Here is a 26,338-nt window from a genome sequence, read left to right as displayed (position 1 = left end):
AAAATGTTTTAATTAGCGATATGATTTTCACACAAACTTATTGATTCACTTCAGAAGATATTACTTGATCGACTGGAGTCATGTGGATTACTGTGACACTGCCTAAATGTACCTTTTTGACTCGAAGTGATGGCACCTGTTCACTTGCATTCTGTTGACCTACAGAGCTCCTTGTAAAAATCTTTGTGTTCTGATCAAGAAAGAAAGTCATATACATCTTGGATGGCCTGAGGGTGAGTAGATTATGAGCACATTTACATTTTTAGGTGAAAGTATTTACAACCATAATAATAATAATATTTATATAATATAATTAATTATAATTATTTATCACACATTATACATTTGCACATATACAGTGAAATTCTTTTTTTCACATATCCCAGCTAAGCTGGGGTCAGAGCGCAGGGTCAGCCATGATATGGCGCCCCTGGAGCAGATGGGGTCAAGGGCCTTGCTCAGGGGCCCAACAGTGGCATCGTGGTGGTGTTGGGGCTTGAACCCATGACCATCTAGTCAATAACCCAAAGCCTTACCCGCCAAGCCACCACTGCCCCTAATAATAATAATAAGATACAAATTCTCAAAGATTTTGCAACAGTATTGTGAGTTTTACCATATGGAAATGCACAAGTCTATCAACAGCATCTGTTGGACTGATCTTAGTCTTCTTCCTCCCTGAAGAAGGTGGCAGGAGATGCAACAGTAGGAGGACAGATGACATGTCACTGTCCCAATCTGAATGAGTGGTTGTGTTAGGGGGAGGGAGGTTTTAGAACAAAATATATATATATATATATTTTTAGTGCTCACAAAAACACAAGAAACCAGAGCACATCTGAAACTATGACATCCTCACAAATCATGCCAACCATTTTCAGATCCTTGTCCCATTGAGAAGACACTGAATTTCTGCTGTTGAAGTAAGAGATTTGGCTTCGTTGATTATCTTGTGCTTGAATGCTGACTCCCACCTCTCAATCAAAGTTGGATATTTCGGTATTGAAAGGCAGAGCAAAGTCCTGATTTACCAAATGATGAAGCATATTTCAAGATATATGAGGGGCTGCTCAGGACTTTATTCATAGTTTACCTCCAAAATGGATAGTGTGTGCATGTGAGAAGTTTGATAGACTAAGAAATCATGAATGTGCGAATGAGGTTCAGGTAAATGGTCTATGTTAATTACTAATTACTATGACTACGCCTGAGAGGCACGTGTGAGCGAGAGTGATAAATCTGTGAGTGAGGCTAAGTAGTAATTATGTCCAGTGTGGTCTTGTAAGAAATATTTATAAATCACAAAAAGCCAGCATATTTAACACACACACTTAAAACATTAATCTTTGAGAAGGAGAAGGAGTGTTATATTTACAAATCCTTTCACATCCAAAAATCTTGGAAAGATCTTAAGGATGTCAGCTGATCTTTCAGGGTTGTGTACCAGTTCTTGTCTATGCTTAAAAGTTTCCTTCATCTTTTACATAACTTCAGTTTCATCGGCTGTGTGGACAAGGAAGGAAATTGCCTTCCTGCATGCATCTCCTTCAAGTCATTGCCTATCCTTCTTCGGCGACTTGGTCCTCCATTTTCAGAAATCTCCAAGGTTCTTCCTTGACAAAATTTTAAGGTGCCAGGAGATGAACCCCGTTTCCCTTTTCTGGATCATAGAAATGTTCCTTTCAGAAAGACAACAGAAATTTTTTTTGTAAGATCTGAACAGTCATATTAAATAGATAAACTGCTATTGCGTCATACCACAAAAAGAAAATCATCTACAACACAAACCTCTAAACCTGAAAATTGGTACTGAAAATATCATACATGTCTAAGATTGTGTTACACAAGTATATTAAGACATATGATTCTTACATAGCCCTTTGTTGAAAACAGGTCTCTCAGGGCAGGAGAAAGAGAAATAATTCGGCATATCGCGACACCGTTTTGTGGCCCGTTCTGCATAACACGGCGGCCCATTTCAGCTTATCGCGGCCCATTCGGCCCCGTTTCGCAGCCGGCCCATCGGGAAATGTCCCGGTTCTCCCGATGGCCAGTCCACCCCTGCATTAAAGTGAAATAGGAGGAAGTTAATTCATATTTACTTTCATAACCATAGCAGATGAAATGCGTGCACGTCAGGCGCATTTGTATATATCATATGATAAGCGAACATGAACAGTTAATACAGTGACGTTAGCATGGATAGATAGTTTGCCAAGCAACTTAGCACATGTATTGCATTTGAAAGTGATTTGAAAGTGTGTGTATACTGGTATTTTATAGTATTTAGAATTTAGAGTTTAAACGATCTGTTTTATAAAGACAAAGGGGCGATTTCACTTAGCAGTTATGCCATGTCAAGTAGGCTTCTTATAGATTGCGCTTCATTCACAAAAGCATGCGCTATTTGCTAGGTACATTTAACATCACGCTATTACCGCGTGAGGAAAGCAGGTGGTAAACTGAAATTTATTTAAAAGAGACGTTTGTGTACATTTCTATCGATCATGGCAGCAGTAATTAGTTAAATAAAGATCAAATGATGGAGAAGAGCATTATAAAATTTTGGCATGTTAAAGATGCTGTACGTGTGCAAATAAACAGTGCTTTTACCGGGTGCAATTAATTCTCAGAGAATTTCCTCCCACAGTTTTGCAGGAAAATATAGTCTTGTTGTAACCCTCTTTGGTTTACACAGTAAAACGAGTCCTATATTGCCATAACCTGAAAGGCTGCTCAGCAAGGAAGAAGCCACTGCTCCAAAACCCTCAAAAAAGCCAGACTACAGTTTGTAAGTGCACATGGGTACAAATATCTTACTTTTTGGAGAAATGTCCTCTGGTCTGATGTTACAAAAATTGAACTGTTTGGCCATAATGACCATCGTTATGTTTGAAGGAAAAAGGGTGAGGCTTGCAAGCCGAAGAACACCATCCCAACCGTGAAGCATGGGGGTGGCAGCATCATGTTGTGGGGGTGCTTTGCTGCAGGAGGGACTGGTACACTTCACAAAATAGATGGAATTATGAGGAAGGAAAGGTATGTGGATATACTGAAGCAACATCTCAAGACATCAGCCAAGAAGTTAAAGCTTGGTCGCAAATGGGTCTTCCAAATGGACAATGACCCCAAGCATACCTCCAAAGTTGTGACAAAATGGCTTAAGGACAACAAAGTCAAGGTATTGGAGTGGCCATCACATAGCCCTTTTGTGGGCCGAACTGAAAAAGCATGTGAGAGCAAAGAGGCCTACAATCCTGACTCAGTTACACCAGTTCTGTCTGGAGGAATGGGCCAAAATTCCAACAATTTATTGTGAGAAGCTTGTGGAAGGCTACCCAAAACATTTGACCCAAGTTAAACAATTTAAAGGCAATGCTACCAAATACTAACTAACTAAATAAGTGTATGTAAACCTCTGAGAGGGAATGTGATGAAAGAAATAAAAGCTGAAATAAATCATTCTCTCTATTATTATTCTGACATTTCATATTTTTAAAATAAATTAGTGATCCTAACTGACCTAAGACAGGGAAAGTTTTCTACTATTAAATGTCAGGAATTGTGAAAAACTGAGTTTAAATGTATTTGGCTAAGGTGTACGTAAACTTGTGACTTCAACTGTACATCAAATACTGTTAAGAGGTTCTTTCTCCATCACTTTGTCACTGACAATGAATCACTGTTGTGTTTGTGTTGTTGGTGTGTGCCTCAGTGTAATGACTCCACGCGGACACATCGACTCATTGGAAAGGTTCAGCCCTTCCAACCAGAGTTTATGCTGGTTTATGCTGTATTAACAGTAAATGCGTTAACTGCGATTAAGAAAAATTAATGCGTTAAACTTTTTTATTTAATTGCATGTGTTGACATGTTAATTTTGACAGCTCAAAAAATAACTAAAGTACAAACTGAGCAAAAAAGTGTCAAGCCCAAATATGTACCCAAATAGAGTAATGTTTTGATAGCTCCACAAAGTCAAAGTGTTTGAATTTTTAGGGACATCTGCATATTAAACCGGGATAGGAGAAAGTATTTTAGCACAGCAAAAATACACACTTCAGCTTTAAGACATAAACTCAGCAATTCAAGTATATTAAATATGCATCCAAAAAGATGGGATAGCCACCTTCTTCACACTTAATATATTTAAGATGAACCGCAAGCTGGCATGAGCTCTTTCCTCTTGTGCTCGTTAAATTCATATTCATAACCCGGGGCTTTCCATTATAACCATATCAAGATATCAGGCTCAAGCTCTCTTTTTTCTTTCAAAAGCCATTCGAGGAAAGGCAAAGCGAGGCACGTCACCTCGCATAGTTTTTCTTCTTGATTTATGATCAGAGTTCTGATCCTAAATGTTTTTTTGGAGGGTGTGGGTAGGAAGGGGGGATTTGCCGTAATGCATCAGACCATGTGAGATTCCCCACACCCCTACAGTGGTTACAGTTGGTTTTAAAGTCATAATGCATGCAGTATTGAATGTCTTAATGATGACTTTGCATGTCCTTGTGTTTTCATGTTCTTCTGTTATATACCAAAAATAATGACCACATAAGTTGATGATGAAACCATGTTTTGGATACAAAAAGGAAAATAAAGTTAATGAGCTAACCAATATATTTTTACAAATTGATTGAATTGAATAAATGGAAATTGAAAAATTTCAATCAATTCATTTCAATCAAACTGCAATAGTTGACTATTGTTGAGGAATTTGTAGATATGTTTCATTTGAGAAAATATCAGAGAAGCTCTGTTAGCTTGTACTATATTCATTTGTTTTTGATAATTGGTCCTGTTTGCTTCACTGAAGCATAAAGTTGGGTTATGAAAATTAAAAAGGTGAGGGCATAACCAGTGACTTATAATGAGCACAAATAGAATTCACTTGTTGACTATTCAACCATTGTCATTTGTTCTGAAAATCCCTGATTACTCTGAAGGAAACAATGGCCAAACATGGAGTGCAAGAGTGTTTAATAAACGTCTTTGAAAAGTTAATTTACTTATGCAATGTACTTAAGTCCTCCTGATAATTCCCTACTTACAATTTGGAAGGCATAATTATGACATCCAATTCATTTCTCTAATTGATTTTGAATGACAAAGGAAGCTTTTTTCTTACTAATAACAAAACAAGGATTATATGACCAAATGAGTAGTATTTTGTGGTGAGTTTTTTAGCTGTTCTTTATCAACAGTCTACATTCACAATAAAAACTTCACTATGATCAATACCAATTCACTTCCACCATAATTAAATTTATTGAAACAATCCCAAAATCCAGTTTCACATTAGTAAATGTTCCCTTTAAAAATATTGTTCCAGCAACACAAATTAACAGTAAATTGACATCAAATAAATAGTGTGACAAGGAGTGTGGTCACGTTCAAGCATGCTGATCTCGTAAATATGATTATTCTGACAGTGTTGACTTGAAGGTAGAATCTTTAGTGTTGGTTTTACCTCTCATGGGTTAGAGAAAAGAGAAGCAAATTCGCTCATTGAGCAGGTAAGAGTGTTATCTATTAACAGATAGAAGAGCAAATCAAAATCAAATCAGAGTATTTCTGTAACTGTTAATCTCCTGGGATTTTCACACACAGGAGTCTCTAGAGTGTAAATAGAATGGTGCCAAAAACAAAAAACATCCAGCGAGTGGCAGTTCTGTGGGCGAAAATGGCTTGTTAAGGACAGAGGTCAGAGGAGACTGGTCCAAGCTGACGGGAAGGTGACAGTAACCCAAAAAACACTCGTTACAACAGTGCTATGCAGAAAAGCAATTCTGAACACACAACATGTCGAATATTGAGGCGGATTGGCTACACCAGTAAAACTGTCAGCTTAGAACAGGAAACTGAGGCTGTAGTGGGCACAGGCTCACCAAAACTGGACAGTAGACGATTGGAAAAACATCACCTGACAAATCTGGATTTCTGCTGAGGTACACAAATGGTAGGCCCACTGCATCCTCAGTTTTCTGTTCTTGGCTGACAGAAGTGGAACCCAACATGGTCTTCTGCTGTTGTAGCCAATCCACCTCAAGGTTCGACATGTTGTGTATTCTGAGATGCTATTCTGCTCACTACAACTGTACAGAGCGGTTATCTGAGTTACTGTAGCCTTTCTGTCAGCTCAAACCATTCTGACCATTCTCTGTTGACCTCTCTCATCAACAAGGTGTTTCCTTCCACAGAACTGCCGCTCACTGGATGTTTTTTGTTTTTCACATCATTCTCTTTACACTCTAGAGACTGTTGTGTGTGAAAATCCCAGGAGATCAGCAGTTACAGAAATACTCAAACCAGCCTGTCTGGCACTAACAATCATGCCACGGTCGAAATCACTGAGATCACATTTTTTCCCCCATTCTGATGGTTGATGTGAATATTAACTGAAGCTACTGACCTATATCTGCATGATTTTATACATTACTCTGCTGCCACATGATTGGGTGATTACATAATCACATTAGTAGATGTACAGGTGTACCTAATAAAGTGGCCGGTGAGTGTATAGATACTGTATATATACAAATAATAATAATAATATATATATATATATATATATATATATATATATATATATATATATATATATATATATACACACACACTGGCGGCCAAAAGTTTGGAATAATGTACAGATTTTGCTGTTTCGGAAGGAAATTGGTACTTTAATTCACCAAAGTGGCATTCAACTGACCACAAAGTATAGTAAGGACATTACTGATGTAAAGTCATTTTTGATCAAATTTAGACAGGCCCCATTTCCAGCAGCCATCACTCCAACACCTTATCCTTGTGTAATCATGCTAAATTGCTAATAGAAAATCACTTGCCAGTATATCAAACACAGTTGAAAGCTATTTGGTTCATTAAATGAAGCTTAAAATTGTCTTTGTGTTTGTTTTTGAGTTGCCACAGTATGCAATAGACTAGGGATGGGCACGAGTACTCGGGTACTCGGACATGGCAGCAATGATCGATCATGAAAACGATGATCGATAGTGATCACGCATGATGTTACTTTTCACTTAATTCGAAATCCAGTGACAATTACCTGACAACTAAACACACAAACAAAGAGGGAGCTTATTTTTAATTTTGAGATTGATTACGTTGTGGTTTTGAGGGGTACATTGATTGTCAGAAATGTCTCATAGCAACCAGACTGATACAACACTGCAATGCTATCATTACGATAATAAAAAGAGAGTGTAATTAACCATGTTTTGAACACCTGTCTCTGCAAAACGTTTGCTAAATATGTTTTATTGTCATTTCATGTAAGAACTTTGACTCGTTAATGGATATTATTTAATAAAAGTAAATGTTTGTCACTGTCTGTAAACCTCCCTGCCCTGCGTGAAGTAACACACACCTGCATCTCGACGAAATGGGAGTTGAAGATTTCTGCACGAGTTTCGAAGTTAGATGTCCAATATAAACTGTCATTCTGTTGCACTTTCCCCAGTTGAAAGGAGGAAATTCAGACTCTCCGAGTTGAATGGAATGCTTTGTGAATCACAGCAACAACAATACAGAGCATCGCGACTTTCCTCACAAGAGCGAACATTTGGGGACACATACACACACACACTAGGTGCATGTGGCAGTGGACTCAATGCGCCGAAGCAACGCATATACAGCAGGCAAGTGTTTCAAATAGCTAGACAGAGTTAGACAGAGCGCAGCTAAATGGAACACAATGTAGCGTCTTCAAACTGAACTTCAATTTAACACGCATATTAAAAATGCAATGGTTATGGTGTCTCCTGTTATTTGAAAATAGACAGTTCAGACAGGCACTAAAAAAACTGGTGTGTGCTTACTAAGATTACTACGGTAACCTGAAGGAAGAACAGACAGACATGCGTTGGGCACATTCTTTCAGAGTTGGACAGCGAATCTTCACATAATGATAAAATATGATGCATTATATTTTGAATCTTTTGTATATTTTGTAACATATTATTTTATAACAGCCTATAATAATGAATAGATGATACACTGGAACAACAAGGCACAATGCAGCAGCCAGAGATGTTTGTCAGACATGTTATTATATATACAGTTATGAACATATAATTGCCCCTCGAGTACTCGACAAGTACTCAAGTAATTAGTCCGAGTACTCGAGTAGACAAAATGACCAAAATGCCCATCCCTACAATAGACTGGCATGTCTTAAGGTCAATATTAGGTCAAAAATGGCAAAAAAGAAACAGCTTTCTCTAGACACTCGTCAGTCAATCATTGTTTTGAGGAATCAAGGCTATACAATGCTTGAAATTGCCAAAAAACTGAAGATTTCATACAAAGGTGTACACTACAGTCTTCAAAGACAAAGGACAACTGGCTCTAACAAGGACAGAAAGAGATGTGAAAGGCCAGATGTACAACTAAACAAGAGGATAAGTACATCAGAGTCTCTAGTTTGAGAAATAGACACCTCACATGTCCTCAGCTGACAGCTTCATTGAATTCTACTCGCTCAACACCAGTTTCATGTACAACAGTAAAGAGAAGACTCAGGGGTGCAGGCCTCATGGGAAGAATTGCAAAGAAAAGCCACTTTTGAAACAGAAAAACAAAAAGAAAAGGTTAGAGTGGGCAAAGAAACAGACATTGGACAACAGATAATTGGAAAAGAGTGTTATGGATCTTAACCCCATTGAGCTTTTGTGGGATCAGCTAGACTGTAAGGGGCGTGAGAAGTGCCCGACAAGACAGCCACATCTATGGCAAGTGCTACAGGAAGTGTGGGGTGAAATGTCACCTGAGTATCTGGACAAACTGACAGCTAGAATGCCATGGCTGTCATTGCTGCATGTGGAGGATTTTTTGATAAGAACTACAGGTGCATCTCAATAAATTAGAATGTCGTGGAAAAGTTCATTTATTTCAGTAATTCAACTCAAATTGTGAAACTCGTGTATTAAATAAATTCAATGCACACAGACTGAAGTAGTTTAAGTCTTTGGTTCTTTTAATTGTGATGATTTTGGCTCACATGTAACAAAAACCCACCAATTCACTGCCAAAATCATCACAGTTAAAAGAACCAAAGACTTAAACTACTTCAGTCTGTGTGCACTGAATTTATTTAATACATGAGTTTCACAATTTGAGTTGAATTACTGAAATAAATGAACTTTTCCACAACATTCTAATTTATTGAGATGCGCCTGTATTTGAAGTACTAGTAATTTTTAACGTTATTAATGTCCTGACTAAACATTGTGATCAGTTGAATGCCACTTTGGTGAATAAAAGTACCAATTTCTTTCCATAAGAGCAAAATCTGTACATTATTCCAAACTGTTGCCGCCAGTGAGTGTGTGTGTATGTATATGTATATATATATATATATATATATATATATATATATATATATATATATATATATATATATATATATATATACACACACACACACACACACACACTGCCGTTCAAAAGTTTGGGGTCACTTGATTGAAATGTTTCACGTGATCTTAAAAACCTTTTGATCTGAAGGCATATGTTTAAATGTTTGAAATTATATTTATAGACAAAAATATAATTGTGTCAACATATTAATTTATTTCATTACAAAACAAAATTTTTAAAAACTCAAGTTTTTGAATTGGATGACTTGGACCGAATAATAAAGAAAAGCAGCCAATAATGCCCAGCATAGATGGGAACTCCTTCAATACTGTTTAAAAAGTATCTCAGGGTGATATCTCAAGAAGTTGCTTGAAAATTTCTCCCAAATTTCACAGTGGGTGTGAGATACTGTGGCTTGAAGGCCTCTCCAGGTCTCCGTCTAACCATTAGACGACCAGGTGGAGGATCGGTGATGATCTGGGGGTGCTTCAGCAAGGCTGGAATCAGGCAGATTCGTCTTTGTGAAGGGCGCATGAATCAAGCCATGTACAAGGTTATCCTGGAAGAAAACTTGCTTCCTTCTGCTCTGACAATGTTCCCCAACTCTGAGGAGTGGTTTTTCCAGCAGGACAATCCTCCATGCCACACAGCCAGGTCAATCAAGGTGTGGATGGAGGACCACTGGATTAAGACCCTGTCATGGCCAGCCCAATCTCCAGACCTGAACCCCATTGAAAACCTCTGGAATGTGATCAAGAGGAAGATGGATGGCCACAAGCCATCAAACAAAGCCGAGCTGTTTGAATTTTTGCGACAGGAGTGGCATTCACGCTGCAACCCCCCCAATGTTCAAGCCAAATTTACGCCCTTGGTCCCACGTGTCAGCTGGCGTGCTTGACTGGTCTCAAAACCGCAGTCTTCAAAGTCCAATACTCTATTAGCTGAGTTACCGCTGAAGTTAATCACATTCCAATACATGTGTAAATGTAGGTGGGTCTGTAATACAAGCATTAAAATGTATCATTTTTTAAATTATGTGTTATAGTAATGGTGTTTTGATATCATAACATCATTCATTTGTTAATTATATGAGACTAGGTTGACTACTATAGGTAGATTGTGTCATTTTGCTATAGTTCGCTTTATGTTTAAATTCATTACTATAATGTCTTGACTCGTTTGTTTTGTCACTTTCCTTGTCACATTGATGCTTAAAGAATGGTTTTATCTCGTCCTAGTTACCTAAAGTCCTCTGCAAAAACACTTTTCAGGTCTTCATGCTCATTCACAGTATAAATCATGTAATAAAGCCTGATGAGCATTAAACCACTCAGAACTTTATGTACAGGTATCTTATGTTGACAACTCCTTAATAAATGTTTTATATCTGTCCATTTTGCATTAAGGTACATTTTCATATGTTACTAATATGGAATAAGTTTATTTATTAAGCATTTATAACATGTTAGGTAAAATGGCTCACTATTTGGCAAGTATTGCATGACTGTCTTTTTATACATATTGTTATAGCCGCATATCAATTATTTATAATGCATTTGTAAATGAATATTTAGTCATTAATAAACCCCTTTATAAACCCTTAACAAATGACACATTAATGTAAAGTGTTACCGTTTTAGTCCCCAAAACATAATTGGACAGTAAAGTCACACTAAAAAAGGATTATGCTTAAATTTGTTTTGTAGGTAAATATAAATTGCGCTAATGTATGAATTTCTTCATAAAATTAAAAATCAAAGATAGTTTAAATTTTTTTCAATTTGGAATTAAAATTGTGAACAAATATGTAATATAAAGGGGAAAAAACAATACTAAAAATTAACTGAATAAGTGAAAGTTAAATGAGAGTTAAATAAATAGGAATAAACAAACAAAACAAAACAAAAAATAGCCAAGAAAATGAATTAGGGAAATAACATGCAATACACTGTTTTTACAGTATCGGTGTCTCAACATAATCTCTCTCTCACCCTGTTATAAACACACCGTCATGCACACTATGCGGGTGTCATATATGATAAATCACATCCACACAATTATCTCAAATCAGTAAAAAAAACTCTCATCTGAGCACCTTTAGTGTGCCGTCTTAACCCCTACAGTCTCTGTATCATGCTGTCTCTCATCCCCAGATCATTTCTCAGAGCAGCAGACCTCCAGCCGCGCAGCAGCCGGGGTAGCATGCTACACGAGGGATGAGCAATGCCCCTGTCATGCTGTCACATTTCCCTGGCTGTTTGTTTAGTTGTGATGTGACTTAGAGCTGCTCGTCCCCTCTGATCTCATGCTGGGACAGTCAGCAGGGGATGATGGGAGAAAAATATACCCAAGATTCTCCTTTTCCGCTTCCATTTTACCATTTTTTGCATTTTTTCTGACTTTTGGTCAGTTCATCTTTTTCTTGTCTATTGTGTGTGTTTTCTATTTCATTCTCTCGTTGCACCCTACCAACATATGATATGTTGCTCTATCAGTCAGCACCTACTGTATTTTTTAGTTAATTATTTATTATTGAATTATTGAGGTTAAATACAGTACAGTTAGTCCAATATCTGCATTAAAGCTGAAGTGTGTAACTTTTTCAATGCTAGATACTTTCTCCTATCACAGCTTAATATGCAGAGTCAAATATAAGTAAGCCATTTGTAGGTTGATTTCCTTGAAAAATGGAAACACTGTGGCTTGGTGGCGCTATAAAAATTCCTCCGTTTGTTTGAGGGTGAACAATCTCATGAATAAATGTCTAGGTCGTCATTACAAAATCAAAAGTACAAACTAAGAAATCATATTTTGCATAAATAAATTAAATAAAGATTATTTTTAATACCATTAAAATTTTATCGTGATATTAGTTGCATGACAATTTTGATGAAGTCAAGTTCACACAGGTGTAGATCCGCACATTAAATATGAACATGTTCCACTAACATTTGCCAAGAAAGTTTCCAAATTAGTGCTTTCAGTTTATTAAAATTTTTAATCGCGCAATTTTTTCGTAGTTAATTGTGATTAATCGCAGATTTTGAAAGTGCTAAAATTTGACTATATACACTTCTTTTCCTGTCAAAATGCATTTATTTCCTTCTTAGGAAAGAAAACAAAACAATAAGTAACAATATAATGATTTATTAACATTTTCCAAACAAAGCCTTCCACAGTATAAAGATAGAAATGCACTAAAATAGCACCAATTCAAGTGAAATTAAATGTTTGACTAATTGAAAGAACTAGTCCCCACATAGGTTGCATCTTCATTGCAATGGGCATTAAATCTCTTAAACTCTCATCCTCCACAATATAAATCAGCCATCAGACTGTGGCGATCCGCTTTGTTACAGCAATCATGAAGCCATGTTCATGATTCGTGTCAGCGTGTCAACACCAGTGTCAAGTGCCGCTTTGAACTCCACATGAAAAGCGCTTGCAGACAAAAATGTCTCATTCTGTGTTTTGTGATAGTTAAGACTTGACGTGCTTCTGTGGTAATTAAAATGTGCCTTACTCAGGCTGAGAAATACTTAATTTCTATCACAAGTCCCATCTGGGTTTGTTTTGTAAAACAAATAGCATTAAGATCTCCTTTGCCCATCACTTTATCATTGAAAATGAATCACTGTTGTGTGTGTGTTGTGAAGTGTGCGTAAGTGTAATGAGTACAGGCAGACACATCACAAAGGTTCCGCCCTTCTCCAACCATTGTTTATGCTGGTCTATGCTGTATTAAAGGTAAATGCTTTAATCGCGATTAAGAAAAATGTATGTGTTAATTAACTTTTTTAATTAATCACATGCATTAATGTATTCATTTTGACAGCTATAGTCCTAATACTTTGTGTCTTCATTTTGAACAGTATATACTGTTTTATCATTTAAAGCCTCACAAAAGTATATTTGTGAAAAGTTGTGCTTTTGCAACAGTATCTGTAAAATAAATGCCACTTGCCTTCATATTTTGTTTTCTAATGCAGTGACATTCATACATTTTTAAGCATAGCTAAATTGTCCATATACATTTGGGCAGAGGTGGGTAGTAACGCACTACATTTACTCCGTTACATTTACTTGAGTAAATTTTGGGAACAAATGTACTTTTAGAGTAGGTTTAAAAGTGGGTACTTTTTACTCTCACTCATGTAAATTTCTAATTAAATTTTTTACTTTTACTTCTTTACAGTGGGTGGCGTTACTGTCGTTACATTACTGGGTTTAATTTGAATGAATGTGTAATTTATTGAGAGATTACTGAATGGGAATTTTACGAGAGCGGAAGTTCACACAGCTGCACGTGGTGCCGCTGTCACTCAATCACTGTTGCAGCATCAAATGCTTCAAAGTGAAACACTTTCTTCACTCCGCACAGTGAAAAAAAGAATAGTTTAATCATGCAGTGCCTTCATTTAACACCAAGACAAGCTGATACTTCAAGATTAAAATCACAGCTCCAACTTTAGGCAGCACGCTGAGGTAAGTTTTGGATCTAATGCTAACACGGGCTTTTCTGTGTAATGTGATGGTCATTTTCAGGGTGATTCTGTAAATATGGGCTCTTATAACATCAGTTTTTAAGTGTACATTTTTAAATCAGTGCAACAATATATCAGTGCGTTTTGTCCCGTGTCCCGCATGTAATAAGTAGTATTTATGCATTTACTCTGCGCCCACGCGGGGATACTGGAAACTATCGCAGCTACTTCAGGCAGATTAACTGTATAAATCCATGTAAACATCCCAGTTAAGTGTAAATCACTGCCATTCGCATGATCGACAACTGGAGCGCGAATAGACAGCATTTCTGCGCGTGTACAGTGAGGGCCGTATGGCGAAGAGAGTGGCTGTGTCCGCAATCGTTCACTCATTCACTACTTCCTATATAGTGAATGGCAGTCAGTGCACTATATCTCAGCAGAAAGTGAATGAAATGAGTGAATTCGGACGTGAGTGTCGGAGCTCTGGGGCTGTCGCAGAAACGTCACATATGAAATTTTTAAATACTTGGGCCTTACTTGTTATTCTTCATTCTGTATCTTCATTCTGTTTGTCATTTTTTATATATACTGTGTGTTAATATTAAGAGTAAGCACATTTTATCAAATAAAGAGTACAATTTAAAATGTATCTATGTTTTGTCTCTCTATATGTTATTATGTTATTTTAATCAAGTAATGATTTGTCAAAAAGTAATTTAATACATTCAGCATGAAATAAAACATTGCAGGAGTGAAGGAAGCAGTAAATTCCCAGCTCATATGTCTTTCCCGTGGTGGTTTGTGGAAAATTAACCATTGTCGAGTGTACATCAAATGTACACTTGAAATTAGAGTGCATTGTGGGTAAGAATGAGTGAACAAACGTAAGGAACGAGTGGCTCACTCAGAATTCAGACACTCCTAGAAAATAGCGGACACTCGAAATAGTGCACTATATAGTGGATAGTTGCGGTTTCAGACACAGCGAGTGTTCCGCGACCGGAGTTGGTGCCCTATGTAGGTTGCGTACTCTGCATTTAGAGAGTGGCAGTACTGCTGTACAGAACTAATGATCTAAATACTTATGACACTGTGAACTGTAACTACTCTGAAATAAGAATCCACACAGGACTTTAAAAGCAATGAAATAGCGAAAGAAGGCATTAATAAAGCATGATCTTGCTTTGGTTTATATTTCAGCATTATATAGTATATGTCATTGTGGTACTTTTTCATGTTTTCACTGTAATAATTTCTAGAAATGTTTCCGAAATTCTCTACTTATTGACAGATTCATCCAGATCTGACAAGAGCCCTTAAAGGGATAGTTCACCCAAAAATTACAATTCTCATTATTTACTCACCCTTATGCCACCCCAGATGTGTATGACTTTCTTTCATCTGCTGAACTCAAATGAAGATTTTTAGAAGAATTTCTCAGCTCTGTAGGTGAATGGGTGGCAACATTTTAAAGCTAAACAAACAAACATAAGTCAGCATAAAAGTAATCCATTAAACTCTAGTGGTTAAATTAGTATCCTCAGAAGCGATGTGATAGGTGTGGATGAGAAACAGAGAAACAGATCACCTTCACATTCTTCTTCTTGTGTTTTTGGTGATTCACATTCTTCTCTGCATATCGCCCCCTGCTGTCTAGCAAAAAATGACAAATATTGATCTGTTTCTCACACACACCTATCATATCACTTCTGAATACATGGATTTTACCACTGGAGTCTTATGGATTATTTTATGCTGCCTTTATGTGCTTTTTGGAGCATCAAAATGTTGGCCTACAGAGCTAAAATATTCTTTTAAAAATCTGAATTTGTGTTCTGCAGAAGAAAGGAAGTCATACATGTCTGGGATGGCATGAGGGTGAGTAAATGATGAGAGAATTTTTAGGTAAACTGTCTCTTTAAAGTGATAGCTCAGCCATAATTTCATATTCTGTCATCATTTCTCTACCCTCATGTTGTTCCAAACCAGTGTGACGCTTTGTATTATGTGGAACATAAAATATGTTAGATAGAATGTTAGGGACTGACAGTCTCGGTCACCATTCACTTTCAAAAAAATATAAATAAAAATAAAATATATATATATATATATATATAAAACATTCACTGAAAGTAAATAGTGGCTAACATTCTGTCTAAAATCTCCTTATTGTGTTGCATGGAAGAAAGAAAGTCATACGGGTTTGGAACAACATGATGGTGAATGATGACAGAATTTCCAATAATAATAATAATTCTGTAATACATGTTAAATGTGTATTATGTAATGGAATATAGGGGAGTAAACGTCTGTTATGTCATTTGTGAAAGTAACGAGTTACTCACTACTTGAGTACTCTTTTAATTGGATACTTTCTTACTCAAGTAGTTATTTATGTTAGTACTTTTACTTCTACTTGAGTAATTATTATTTTGAAGTAATTGTGCTTTTACTTGAGTACAGTTTTTGGCTACTCTACCCACCTCTGCATTTGGGGGCCACTGTATGTAATTATAGCACATTTATAGACAGTCAGCAGCATCCTTGATTGCAGGAAGCTGTGACAGAGGCACATTCTTGACACACTTGACTCCCACCTTCTCCACAAGCAGCTGCCAAATATAAAGATCTTTACATTAACACCCCACTAAACCTCTCTGCAGTAATAAAAGAGGACTAAGTCACAAAATAACCATTAAATAAATATAAAATCAGCACAAATGCACTTTATGTGCTCATGCTATTTGGTTTTCTGAGTGTGCAACTACGTTATAAGGTTTTTATGTGCCATTATAGAACAGTTTGAATGAGATCTATGAACTTATAATGGTTCTGTAGGTTACCACTGAGCGATATCCCACGGCTTTATCCCAGTTACCGATTCAGAGATCCTGAACCCTGTGTGGAAATCCCTAATCATGTGGTGTTCGCTTGTGGTGGAAAAATATGATCACTTTAGTTCGTCGCTGCTAAATGCGTAGACATACATGTTCCATAATTGTATCATAATCTGACTGCTTTGAACAGCACGTGGTTAAGTTTACTAATGTACTATAACATGAGCTGCCTGCTGTTTCTTTACATTACAATAATGCAAAGCTTGTTTGAGCGCTAATTGAGTCATTAGACACTTAAAACATGAGGAAACTTTATTTGTTTATTTTCAATGATTCATTTTGATGTATTTTAATTGAATTAATTTGTTGTTGTTGTATTCATTTTATTTTATGTATTTATTATTTTAAAATTATTATTCATTTATTAATTAATTTTATTTATTTATTTATTTGCATTGTTTTGTTCATTCCTAAGTTTTTTTATGATTTACTTTTTTTTTTTTTTTATGTATGTTTTTGGTTTTATTTTTATATATATAAATACTTTTTGTATTGGCTTTTTACCATTTTACTGGGGGATTAGGGGGATCTGAAAGTGATTCAATAACGCGCAACATGTCAGAGCATGTGCATTACACGCCAGACCATGTCTACGACAATGTTTTTATTTGTACAAATAAATAAAGTAATCCTTTACCCAAAGGTTAAATGAAAAAATGTTTAACAGATACTATTTATGAGGTTTTTTATTGTGGGAACACTTCAGCCAGAACAGCCGTTTTGACTATATCATAAACATAACAATAAAAACACATTGCATTTAAATGCAGATCTCGATCAGCAAACAGCACAACATCATACGCCTTTAAAATATTAAACTATCACTGGGCCAGTAAATATGCAATTTAATACCTCATGACACACTGTGGGAAACATTCGGTGCCTCTAAGCCCTGAGCGACCAATAGAAACCTGATACTATCTAAAGCTTCATGGGATGGTTTATTACCACAGTCACACAAACATGCAGTTTCTTTCCCCGTTTCCTTTGTCCATTAGCCTGAAGGCCAGAGGCATTGAAATTAACCTTGCCACTGTTAGATTAATAACCAGCCAAAAGGAAAATATACGAGCAGCAAACAGTTTCTGTCAGGGAGAGATTACGACATCTGGGTCACGTCACCGTGTCACAAAGTGACTTTCAAAAGCCGTTGTTACTGTGTTACTGTGAATATTACTGGTGTGACATCTGATAAACCCCACATCTGCAATTTGTCCCCTGTATATCATTGAGGTGTAAAGCTTACATACTCAATTTATGGAGGGGACATATGAGGTTCATACAGTGTGTTTGTATATTGTTGTTCATTTTATGTCTTCTTTGTTATGGATGCCATAGCCTTAGACATAGTTTACATGTCTATTCATTAGCAAATTCAGCTAGTTCGTGTCTGCCTGTGGTCAGATGGGTGTTTAACATCAGACACTGGCACAGCAGGCATCTGTCAGCTCCCCCCAAAGGGTCTTGTAGACTGATAGCGATGAGAGAGTAGAATAGATAAAGAGACAGACAATTAAAAATCATTTTTTTCACTCTCAAAGATGCATTGATTATTCTGTGATCCAGCATGTCCTTGATCGTGGTGCCACATCTTATTAAACAAAAGTAACTGTGATGTCATAAAATGTCTCATTTTAAAGTGTAATAGTCTTCTTATCCTTTCGCAGAACACTGTTGTGAGAGAAAATGTCTCACTTAAATACTTATATAAATATTAAGTAGTAATACTTTTGAACTGTACTTTTGAAATGAACCCCAATCAGGGTTCCCACTCTATTCAAGGCACAGTTTTCCAGGACATTTTATGCACCCAACAAGGGTAATATTTAAGCAAAAACACATGCAAGCATTTAAATAGAGCTTTTATTTTGGCGTTTCTGTTTGTTTTTGATGGTAGTTTCTCGCCTCAAGATAAGCAGTTTGCTCCATGGCCCAATGTGATTATGAATCCCCGTAAAGCTGTGATTCAATTAAATAAATACATAGTCTGTATGTGCTGTGCACTTCAGAGTGCTTTCTGTCATTTCACACACACAATAAGGTAGCAGAACTCAAAGAATTTGAGGTAATCAAAGTTAATAAATTCAAAATTTAAGGACCAAGAAATCCCCTGCCCAATTTACCAAACAAAAATTAATCTCAAAACAATAAAACAGTTCAGTTTACTTAAATGGTGTCAGTTTCGTGAACTCAAAAGAAAGAGAAAGTTCTAAATACTAAAAGATGAATTTATTTGAACTAATTTGAATGATTTAATTTTTCATAATAATAATAATTTTGAGTTTCAATAATGTCCTTTCGTCATTGCAAAGTGCATTTCACATGAGTTGAGTCGAGTCGTCAACGCTCTGTTCAACGCCAGCGTCAAGCGGCGCTTTGCCCTTCCACACGACAAGTGTTGCAGAAAGCGTCACAGAGGGATGAATTTATGAGTTTACGACGCAAGAAAGCGGGAGGTGTGCACAATAAATATTGAAAACATGTATTTGGAAGAGAAAAAATGGTAATCGCTTTGATTGCAGAAAATAAAAAGAGGACTCGTTTATGTTTATGTTTTTTTGGAGAATGTAATTACCGTAGTTCAATAACTGGCGTCTCTAGATACTCTGAAATGATAAGGTAATAATGAATTAAAATAAATTATGAGACATTCAATATCTCTTCATAAATTTGGACAGTTATAAAATATTTCATGTAGCTTTGTACTCTCAAAGATACCATTTGTGAGGCAAAAACTTTGCACTCAGAAAAACACTTTGTTGTGATGTTGGAGCTGAGGTCACTTCATAGACTTTAATGTATTCAGCAGTGCTGACACGAGTCATGTGAAAGCCCCTCAACGTGTATAAACATCAGCCACTTTTACACATTAATAGCTCTTCCGCCTTTTTTTTCTCTGTGATGAACAAGGTAGACTCACATGCCAATGCTGAAGTAAACAAACAACATGCCCCTCTCATTCAATCAGTCGGTACATGTACCTGGTCATTCAGTTTGTTTATGAATGAGAAGTTTCACGAGTGCCGCTTCTCACTGTACACATGCCAAGCATGTGATTGGCTGTAGCTATAACCAATCAAGCGATCTGCCTCGATTGGACTGCGATTGCCAAGCACACAATTGGATGCTGCTGTAATCAATCACGAGGGTGTAAGTGCCCTTAACTGGTGATATTGTTGCACAATGCGCAGTCGCCGGCAGTGACAAAACGATACGAATTTGTGTATTTGGCTCCTTTTCCGAGTCCCGATCATTACCATGTTTTTGTACATGTAACGAAGTCAAACTGTTTTATTATACTAAAATATTTTCCAGGACAAGTAATCATTTTCCAGGACTTTTAGGTATTTTTCTAATTTCCCATGACTTTTCCATGACTGGAAAACTGCATTGCAAAACACAAGTTATCACTAAGCAACACAAGGTAGCAATAAAACAGAACAAGTTAGCTCTTAACAACGCAAGTTAGCTCTAAACAATACCAGTTAATGCTAAAAAGCACAAGGTGGCGCTAAACAATGCAAGTTAGCTCTAAACAACACAAGTTAGTTCCAAACAACGCAACGTGATGTCATAAACATTTCTCGTTTTAAAGTATAATAGACTCCTTATGCTTTCGCAGAACAGTGATTTGAGAGAAAATGTCACACTTTACATATGCAAATAAATACTGAGTAATACCATTGAACTGTACTTTTGAAATGAACCCAAATTGAAGTCAATTAAATTATCTTCTAAATAAAACAAGTTATCTCTAAACAAGACGAATTAGCACTAAACAACAAGAATTTGCACTATATAACGCAAGTTAGCACTAAACAACGCAAGTTAGCGCTAAACAACGCAAGTTAGCTCTACACAAATCCACTTAGTGCTACAAAACACAAGTTATCTCTAAGCAACGCAAGTTAGCGCTAAACAACACAAGTTAGCTCTAAACAAATCCACTTAGTGCTAGAAACCACAAGTTATCTCTAAGCAACGCAAGTTAGCACTAATCAGCACAAGTTAGCACTAAACAGCACAAGTTAGCGCTAAACAATATAAGTTAGCGCTAAAAAATGCCAGTTAGCCCTAAACAGTGCAAGGGAGCACTAAGCAATGCAAGTTAGCTCTAAACAAAAGAAAGTTAGCTCTAAACAATGCGAGTTAGCACTAAACGCGATTAAGCGCTAAACAACTCAAGTTAGCGCTAAACAAGGCAAGGTAGTACTAAACAATGCAAGTTACAGCTAAACAACACAAGTTAGCTCTAAACAACGGCAGTTAGCGCAAAACAATGCCAGTTAGTGCTAAACAATGCTTTACTGGGAAAGCGTATTCATTTTGTTTTCTGTCGTACAGTCACAGGGACCTGAAGCCAGAGAACCTATTGCTGGATGAAAAGAATAACATCAGGATAGCAGACTTCGGCATGGCGTCCTTGCAGGTGGGAGACAGTCTGCTGGAGACGAGCTGTGGGTGAGTGAATCAGAGCAGCATTATTACACTAATGATCAGGAACGTCACTGACTTCAGGTCAAACAACGCACAATTTCACTTCTGTTTTTGAAATGGAGCTTCTTAGTGTTCTAGGTGTGTGTATTTTAAATATCCTTAGTATGCTGAATGGAGTTCAGTAGTAGAGCACATAGTAACTTTAAAGAAGGGAGGGCTATGATACTTGGGTAACTCTACTGTTCATCTCAAAGGCAGTTGCTCGGCTGGCGCATTATATTTTTGTTTTTTAGTTTACCTTACCTTTTAGTATCAATTTCAAACTTTCAGAAGTAGTAACTAATTGTACTGTATCATTGTTTGTTTACTTCAGCTCTCTATCAGTCACACAGATGTACAGTAAGGGAATAAACTTTGTGTGTGTGTGTGTGTATGTGTGAGAGATAGAGAGAGAGAGAGAGAGAGAGAGAGAGGGGTCATTGTTTCTCTCTCAGCCAGGGGTGCCTATGACTCTAGACATGTACAATCATGAGTAGAGTTACCTTAAATTCAGTCTATATTACAATGTTCATTCTTCGGTCCACTATAGTGACTCCACATGTTCTAGCCGAAAAAAAATATGGAAGACTAGGAATGCCATTTAAAAAAACCAAGGAATCGATTACAGTATCTATTTATTAATTAAAATGTAAATAAATTAAATAAATAATTATTCAGATTTTTTCCCCAAATTGATAAATACACAGACATATTTAAGATATTTGTTATTTGTTTGATAAAATTATATTAATACAAAATTTAAATAAAATAAATTATAAGTAAACCATTTTCCAAATGTATAAAAAATACAGAAATCCATATAGACAGACATATTTAAAATTGTTTTATTTGTTTAATACAATTATATTAATTCAAATATAAACAAATTAATTTAAAATGTAAATACAGTAATTTTTCTAAATTGATAAATAGACATAGTTGAAATTGTTTCACTGGTTTAATAAAACTGTTAAAAATGTAGGTAAATGTAATAATAAAACAATACATTAATAAATCATTTTTAAATGCATTGTTTAAATTGCAGTTTAAGTTGGCAATTGCTTTTTTCAAACATTTGCAAACAGAGTTAAAAAAATATATATAATTAGGCAATCACGAGGGAGCAACCAATGAACTTTGACTACATTTTAAAACACACCTCCTTTGACATATTAAATGTGGTTAGCTCTCATGGAATCATTGTGCTCTCGTTTCATATTAGCCTGGAGTGAAGAGATAGGAGCCCGAATCATTTATCGGCCTTCATGTTTCTCTTAATGTAATTATTTCTTCTTTTCAGTAGCTGACATTGCCCCCTACATATAATATGTCATAAACCTTTTCTCTTCCGTCAGTAGATTAATTTTGCTCTACTGTCTGACCTTTAGGTTTGACTGAATGCAATAAAATCACCATGGCAGTTACCTTATGGAGAGTCACCTCGTGTATATAATATTAGCTTTGCTGAGGTCAAACTGGACTCAAAGTACCTTTGTCCAAACCTTTGTGTACTTGTAGGGGTGTGTGCTTACATCACAGTCACCACAGGTCAGGAAGTACAGGACTTTGTGTAACGCAGGAAGTCATTGCTGCCTCCCGGGATCATGACTCAACATCGGCTATCGGAATGAATCTGGATTTGTTCCGTCATACTAAAAATGAGCTGGAAAGCACCTTTGTGTTGGTCTTGGGCTTCATGTGTCCTTGACCATTTAAGTTTATCATGAGTTTTCTAATGTGAGTTTATAATAGAACTTTGACAAATATGACATGTATTAAACTAATTAGTGGTATTATGAAGATCAATTGATAAGATTGATATAAGTCATATGCTGATGACTCATCAGCATATGACTTATATCAGTCTTATCAATTGATGAATTATCCTGTATTCGTTCAACATGAGGTGACTCCATTTTCTGTTTGTAGCTTCATGTGACATCATTATGGATGAGTTCAACAAGAAGACTCTACAAATATTTAGTATTTAACTGTAAGGTCGGGTCAGTCCCATGCCAGTGTATTATTATATTATTAAATGTAGTGTTGGTTTTAATCGAGTACAAAGTAATCAGCTACTGTAATCTAATTAATTTGTTGTCAAAAAGTAGTGTAACACATAAAATATTGTAATCAGATTACAGTTTATAAATTAAGGTAATTACTTTTAAGTACATTAAGTAGGTTACACATATTTCTAAAATAATATTACAGATTATATACGTCTGTTCGCGTTTCTGGTTCAGCTAAAAGGTGCGATAATGAACAAGGGGAAAATATAGACATTATTTTAAATTGGTTTAAAAGTGTTTTAAAAGTAACTTAAAAGTAAAGTAATTAATTATGTGATTACTTTTAGCTAAGTTATCAGTCATTTGTAGTGGATTCATTTTTTGAGTTACTTACACAACACTAAGAATGATCATTTACTATTAGAATAATAGTATACTAGTATGTATTATTTGCATTTTGTAATATATACTTGTATAAAGTATGATAACGAACATAATGAATGTATTATAAAGTAGAATAGTAATATAGCATTTGCACTTTTTTCATTGTTTTTTTTTAATTAGGTAACAGCCTCGTTTTCATTCTAAAACTAAAAACAAATCTAAACCATCAAAATAGTTAAGGCATTGTCGATTCGAAGGATCATGAAAGTCTTCCGATTGGTTTTATGGTGTTTATTGTTGTATCACTATTAACAATGCACCATCTGACCTAATGATACATTGCAAAAAGAGGTGTTTGCACTCAGATCTCTGAGCATTTGCACACCCACATCAGTTATTTTGGGGCGTCTAACACTTTCCTGTCATTGGTTGCTGGGTTTTGCAGGAATGAGAGAGGAAATGAGCTCTAGCAAAAAGTTTGCAGTAGATAAATGTTCTGGCGCTCCGCACCACAGGGGTTCTTCAAAAAACTCATCCTTTAATGGGTGTATTTCTGGGTCTAATTCGCCTTCCTCATCAACAGAAACAATGAAAACATTTTATGGCCTAAATACATCTGATTCTTTTAATCTCTCATATTTATCACATTTAAAAACTGTAGAGGTTTTCAGCAATAATAAAAAACTGCAAAGTTGTGGTCGTTATGCCTTCAGAATCGTAATAAGCAGTAATAAGTAGGGCTGTGTTAGAGCTTTTAGAATTGTAAGGAGTGGAATACCTGGAATATCAGAATATTTTGTTGAAAATTTCACCTTTTGCTTGAAAATAAAACTGAACATTTCTATACATTTAGTATGCCTGATAAACACATACATATTCCAGATATATTTGATTATATTCACAATATCCCTCACATACAGCGCACATATTTGAACCGCTCAAGACTGCAAGGGGCCATCTGACTGACATAAAAATCGAACTGTTTTTTTTTTTTTAACTTGACATGTGGTCAGCGACTCGCAGCCACAAAGCGACAGGAGACCATACATATTTAATGAGAGCAGAAACAAGAGCGACAGCGATTGTTGGAGACAAGATGTGGGCAAATCAAGAGATTGACAAAGTTGAGAAATGTTTTACTTCATGCAAATGTGGAGCGATATCGTGCAGCGACAACCAATAGGAAACAATCATCTGCCTTAGAGAATGGAGTCAAATGCAGGCAAGATAGAGAAGTGAATGTTGTCATCGATTTCACTTTTCTATACCATTTGTCTGTAACCACAAACATGGATATAATTAAATAATGTAATTCTAAGTAAGTTTGATTCATAAATTGATAGATTGTTCATTTTGTTCATTGAGCACTGCTGCAGTTTATATTAAAACTCTCTTCCCTGCAGAATAAACAAAATAATTCCTTGTCAATTAAGAATGATATCTTAGTTTAACAGGCAGTGTATCTCATCTGTGATCAGATTTTCTAAAGCTATGGCCAGTTGTGCTGCCGAATGATAACATTACATTGACATCACTAGCAACACCGAGTAGAGACTAGCAACATCCAGTGACAATGTGAACGGAGTTGTAATGTGCATGTCTCGCTCTGAACTGGTGGCGCGAGACAAGTTTTGATTGCTGAGTACGAGTGCGGACGGGAAGACACTGATGTGTGCGTAGGAAGCGGGAGAAAAAAATTAATTGCGGGACTCCCGCAAAATATAAATATTGAAACATAAAATAAAAATTAGGTGCTCTTAATGCAATTAGATGTACAAAACTATAATAGATGGGACTTGTGTTAAAAATCAAGTATTTTTCAGCCTATGTAAGGTGCATTTTAATTACCACAGAAGCAAGCCAAGTCTTAACTATCACCAAAAAACAGAATGAGACGTTTTTGTCTGCAAGCGCTTTTCATGTGGAGTTCAAAGCAGCACTGATGCCCTGACGCGAATCATAAATGTGGTTCTATTTTAGTGCATTTCTATCTTTATACTGTGTTAGGCTTTGTTTGGAAAATGATAATAAAGAATTATATTGTTACATATTGTTTTGCTTTCTTTCCTAAGAAGGAAATAAATGCATTTTGACAGGAAAAGAAGGATATATAGTGTTAAATTTCAGCACTTTAAAAATATGCGATTAATGGTGATTAACTACGAAAAATTATGGGATTAATTGCGATTAAAAATTTGACTCAAATAACAGCACTAATATTGTGTGTTACTTTTCCTGGTCGGTTACCTCTTATATATTTGTTAATGCCATGTCGGAATTACTGTAATTACGAGTTTCCAACTTGTAAATATCTCTTACGTCACGAGTTAGGAACTCTGAATTATATGAAAAATATGTGCTGGAAAAAGTACTTGAAAGTCCTTGATTTGCATGAAATGATGCCTGTAACTTGTTTTGTGTGGTGTATTTTTTATTTATTTATTTATTTTATTGAGTATTCTGGAAGATACCTTGAGCTTTGGCAACTCAATGTTAATATAACGTTTGTATTAGGTTTGACGGGTCTCAAAGACCCATAAAAATTGTTATGGGAGTATTATTATCACAAATTCGCTGCCTTCATCAACATAAACATTAAAAACGTTTTACGGCCTTAATATTTCTGATTCATTATAATTCCTCACATTTAACGCATCTTCTTCAGAGAAAAAACTGCAAATTTGTGGTCATTATGCCAACAGAA

General features: G+C 36.0%; 1 protein-coding gene across 3 annotated transcripts in view; it reads left to right on the top strand.

Annotated features, from left to right (window-relative positions):
- LOC127435663 (serine/threonine-protein kinase BRSK2-like) overlaps nucleotides 1–26,338 on the top strand; it is a 316,801-nt gene that overhangs the window by 227,059 nt on the left and 63,404 nt on the right. For all 3 annotated transcript variants that reach the window (XM_051689300.1, XM_051689298.1, XM_051689297.1), the window contains exon 5: nucleotides 21,107–21,223. In XM_051689300.1, the coding sequence (XP_051545260.1) occupies nucleotides 21,107–21,223 (117 nt within the window). The remainder of the gene's footprint in view (nucleotides 1–21,106; nucleotides 21,224–26,338) is intronic.

Source organism: Myxocyprinus asiaticus, chromosome 46 (assembly GCF_019703515.2).
Source record: "Myxocyprinus asiaticus isolate MX2 ecotype Aquarium Trade chromosome 46, UBuf_Myxa_2, whole genome shotgun sequence".
NCBI lineage: Eukaryota > Metazoa > Chordata > Actinopteri > Cypriniformes > Catostomidae > Myxocyprinus > Myxocyprinus asiaticus.
The sequence above is the reverse complement of the archived record's forward strand: the minus strand, read 5'-3'. Positions and strand labels throughout refer to the sequence as shown.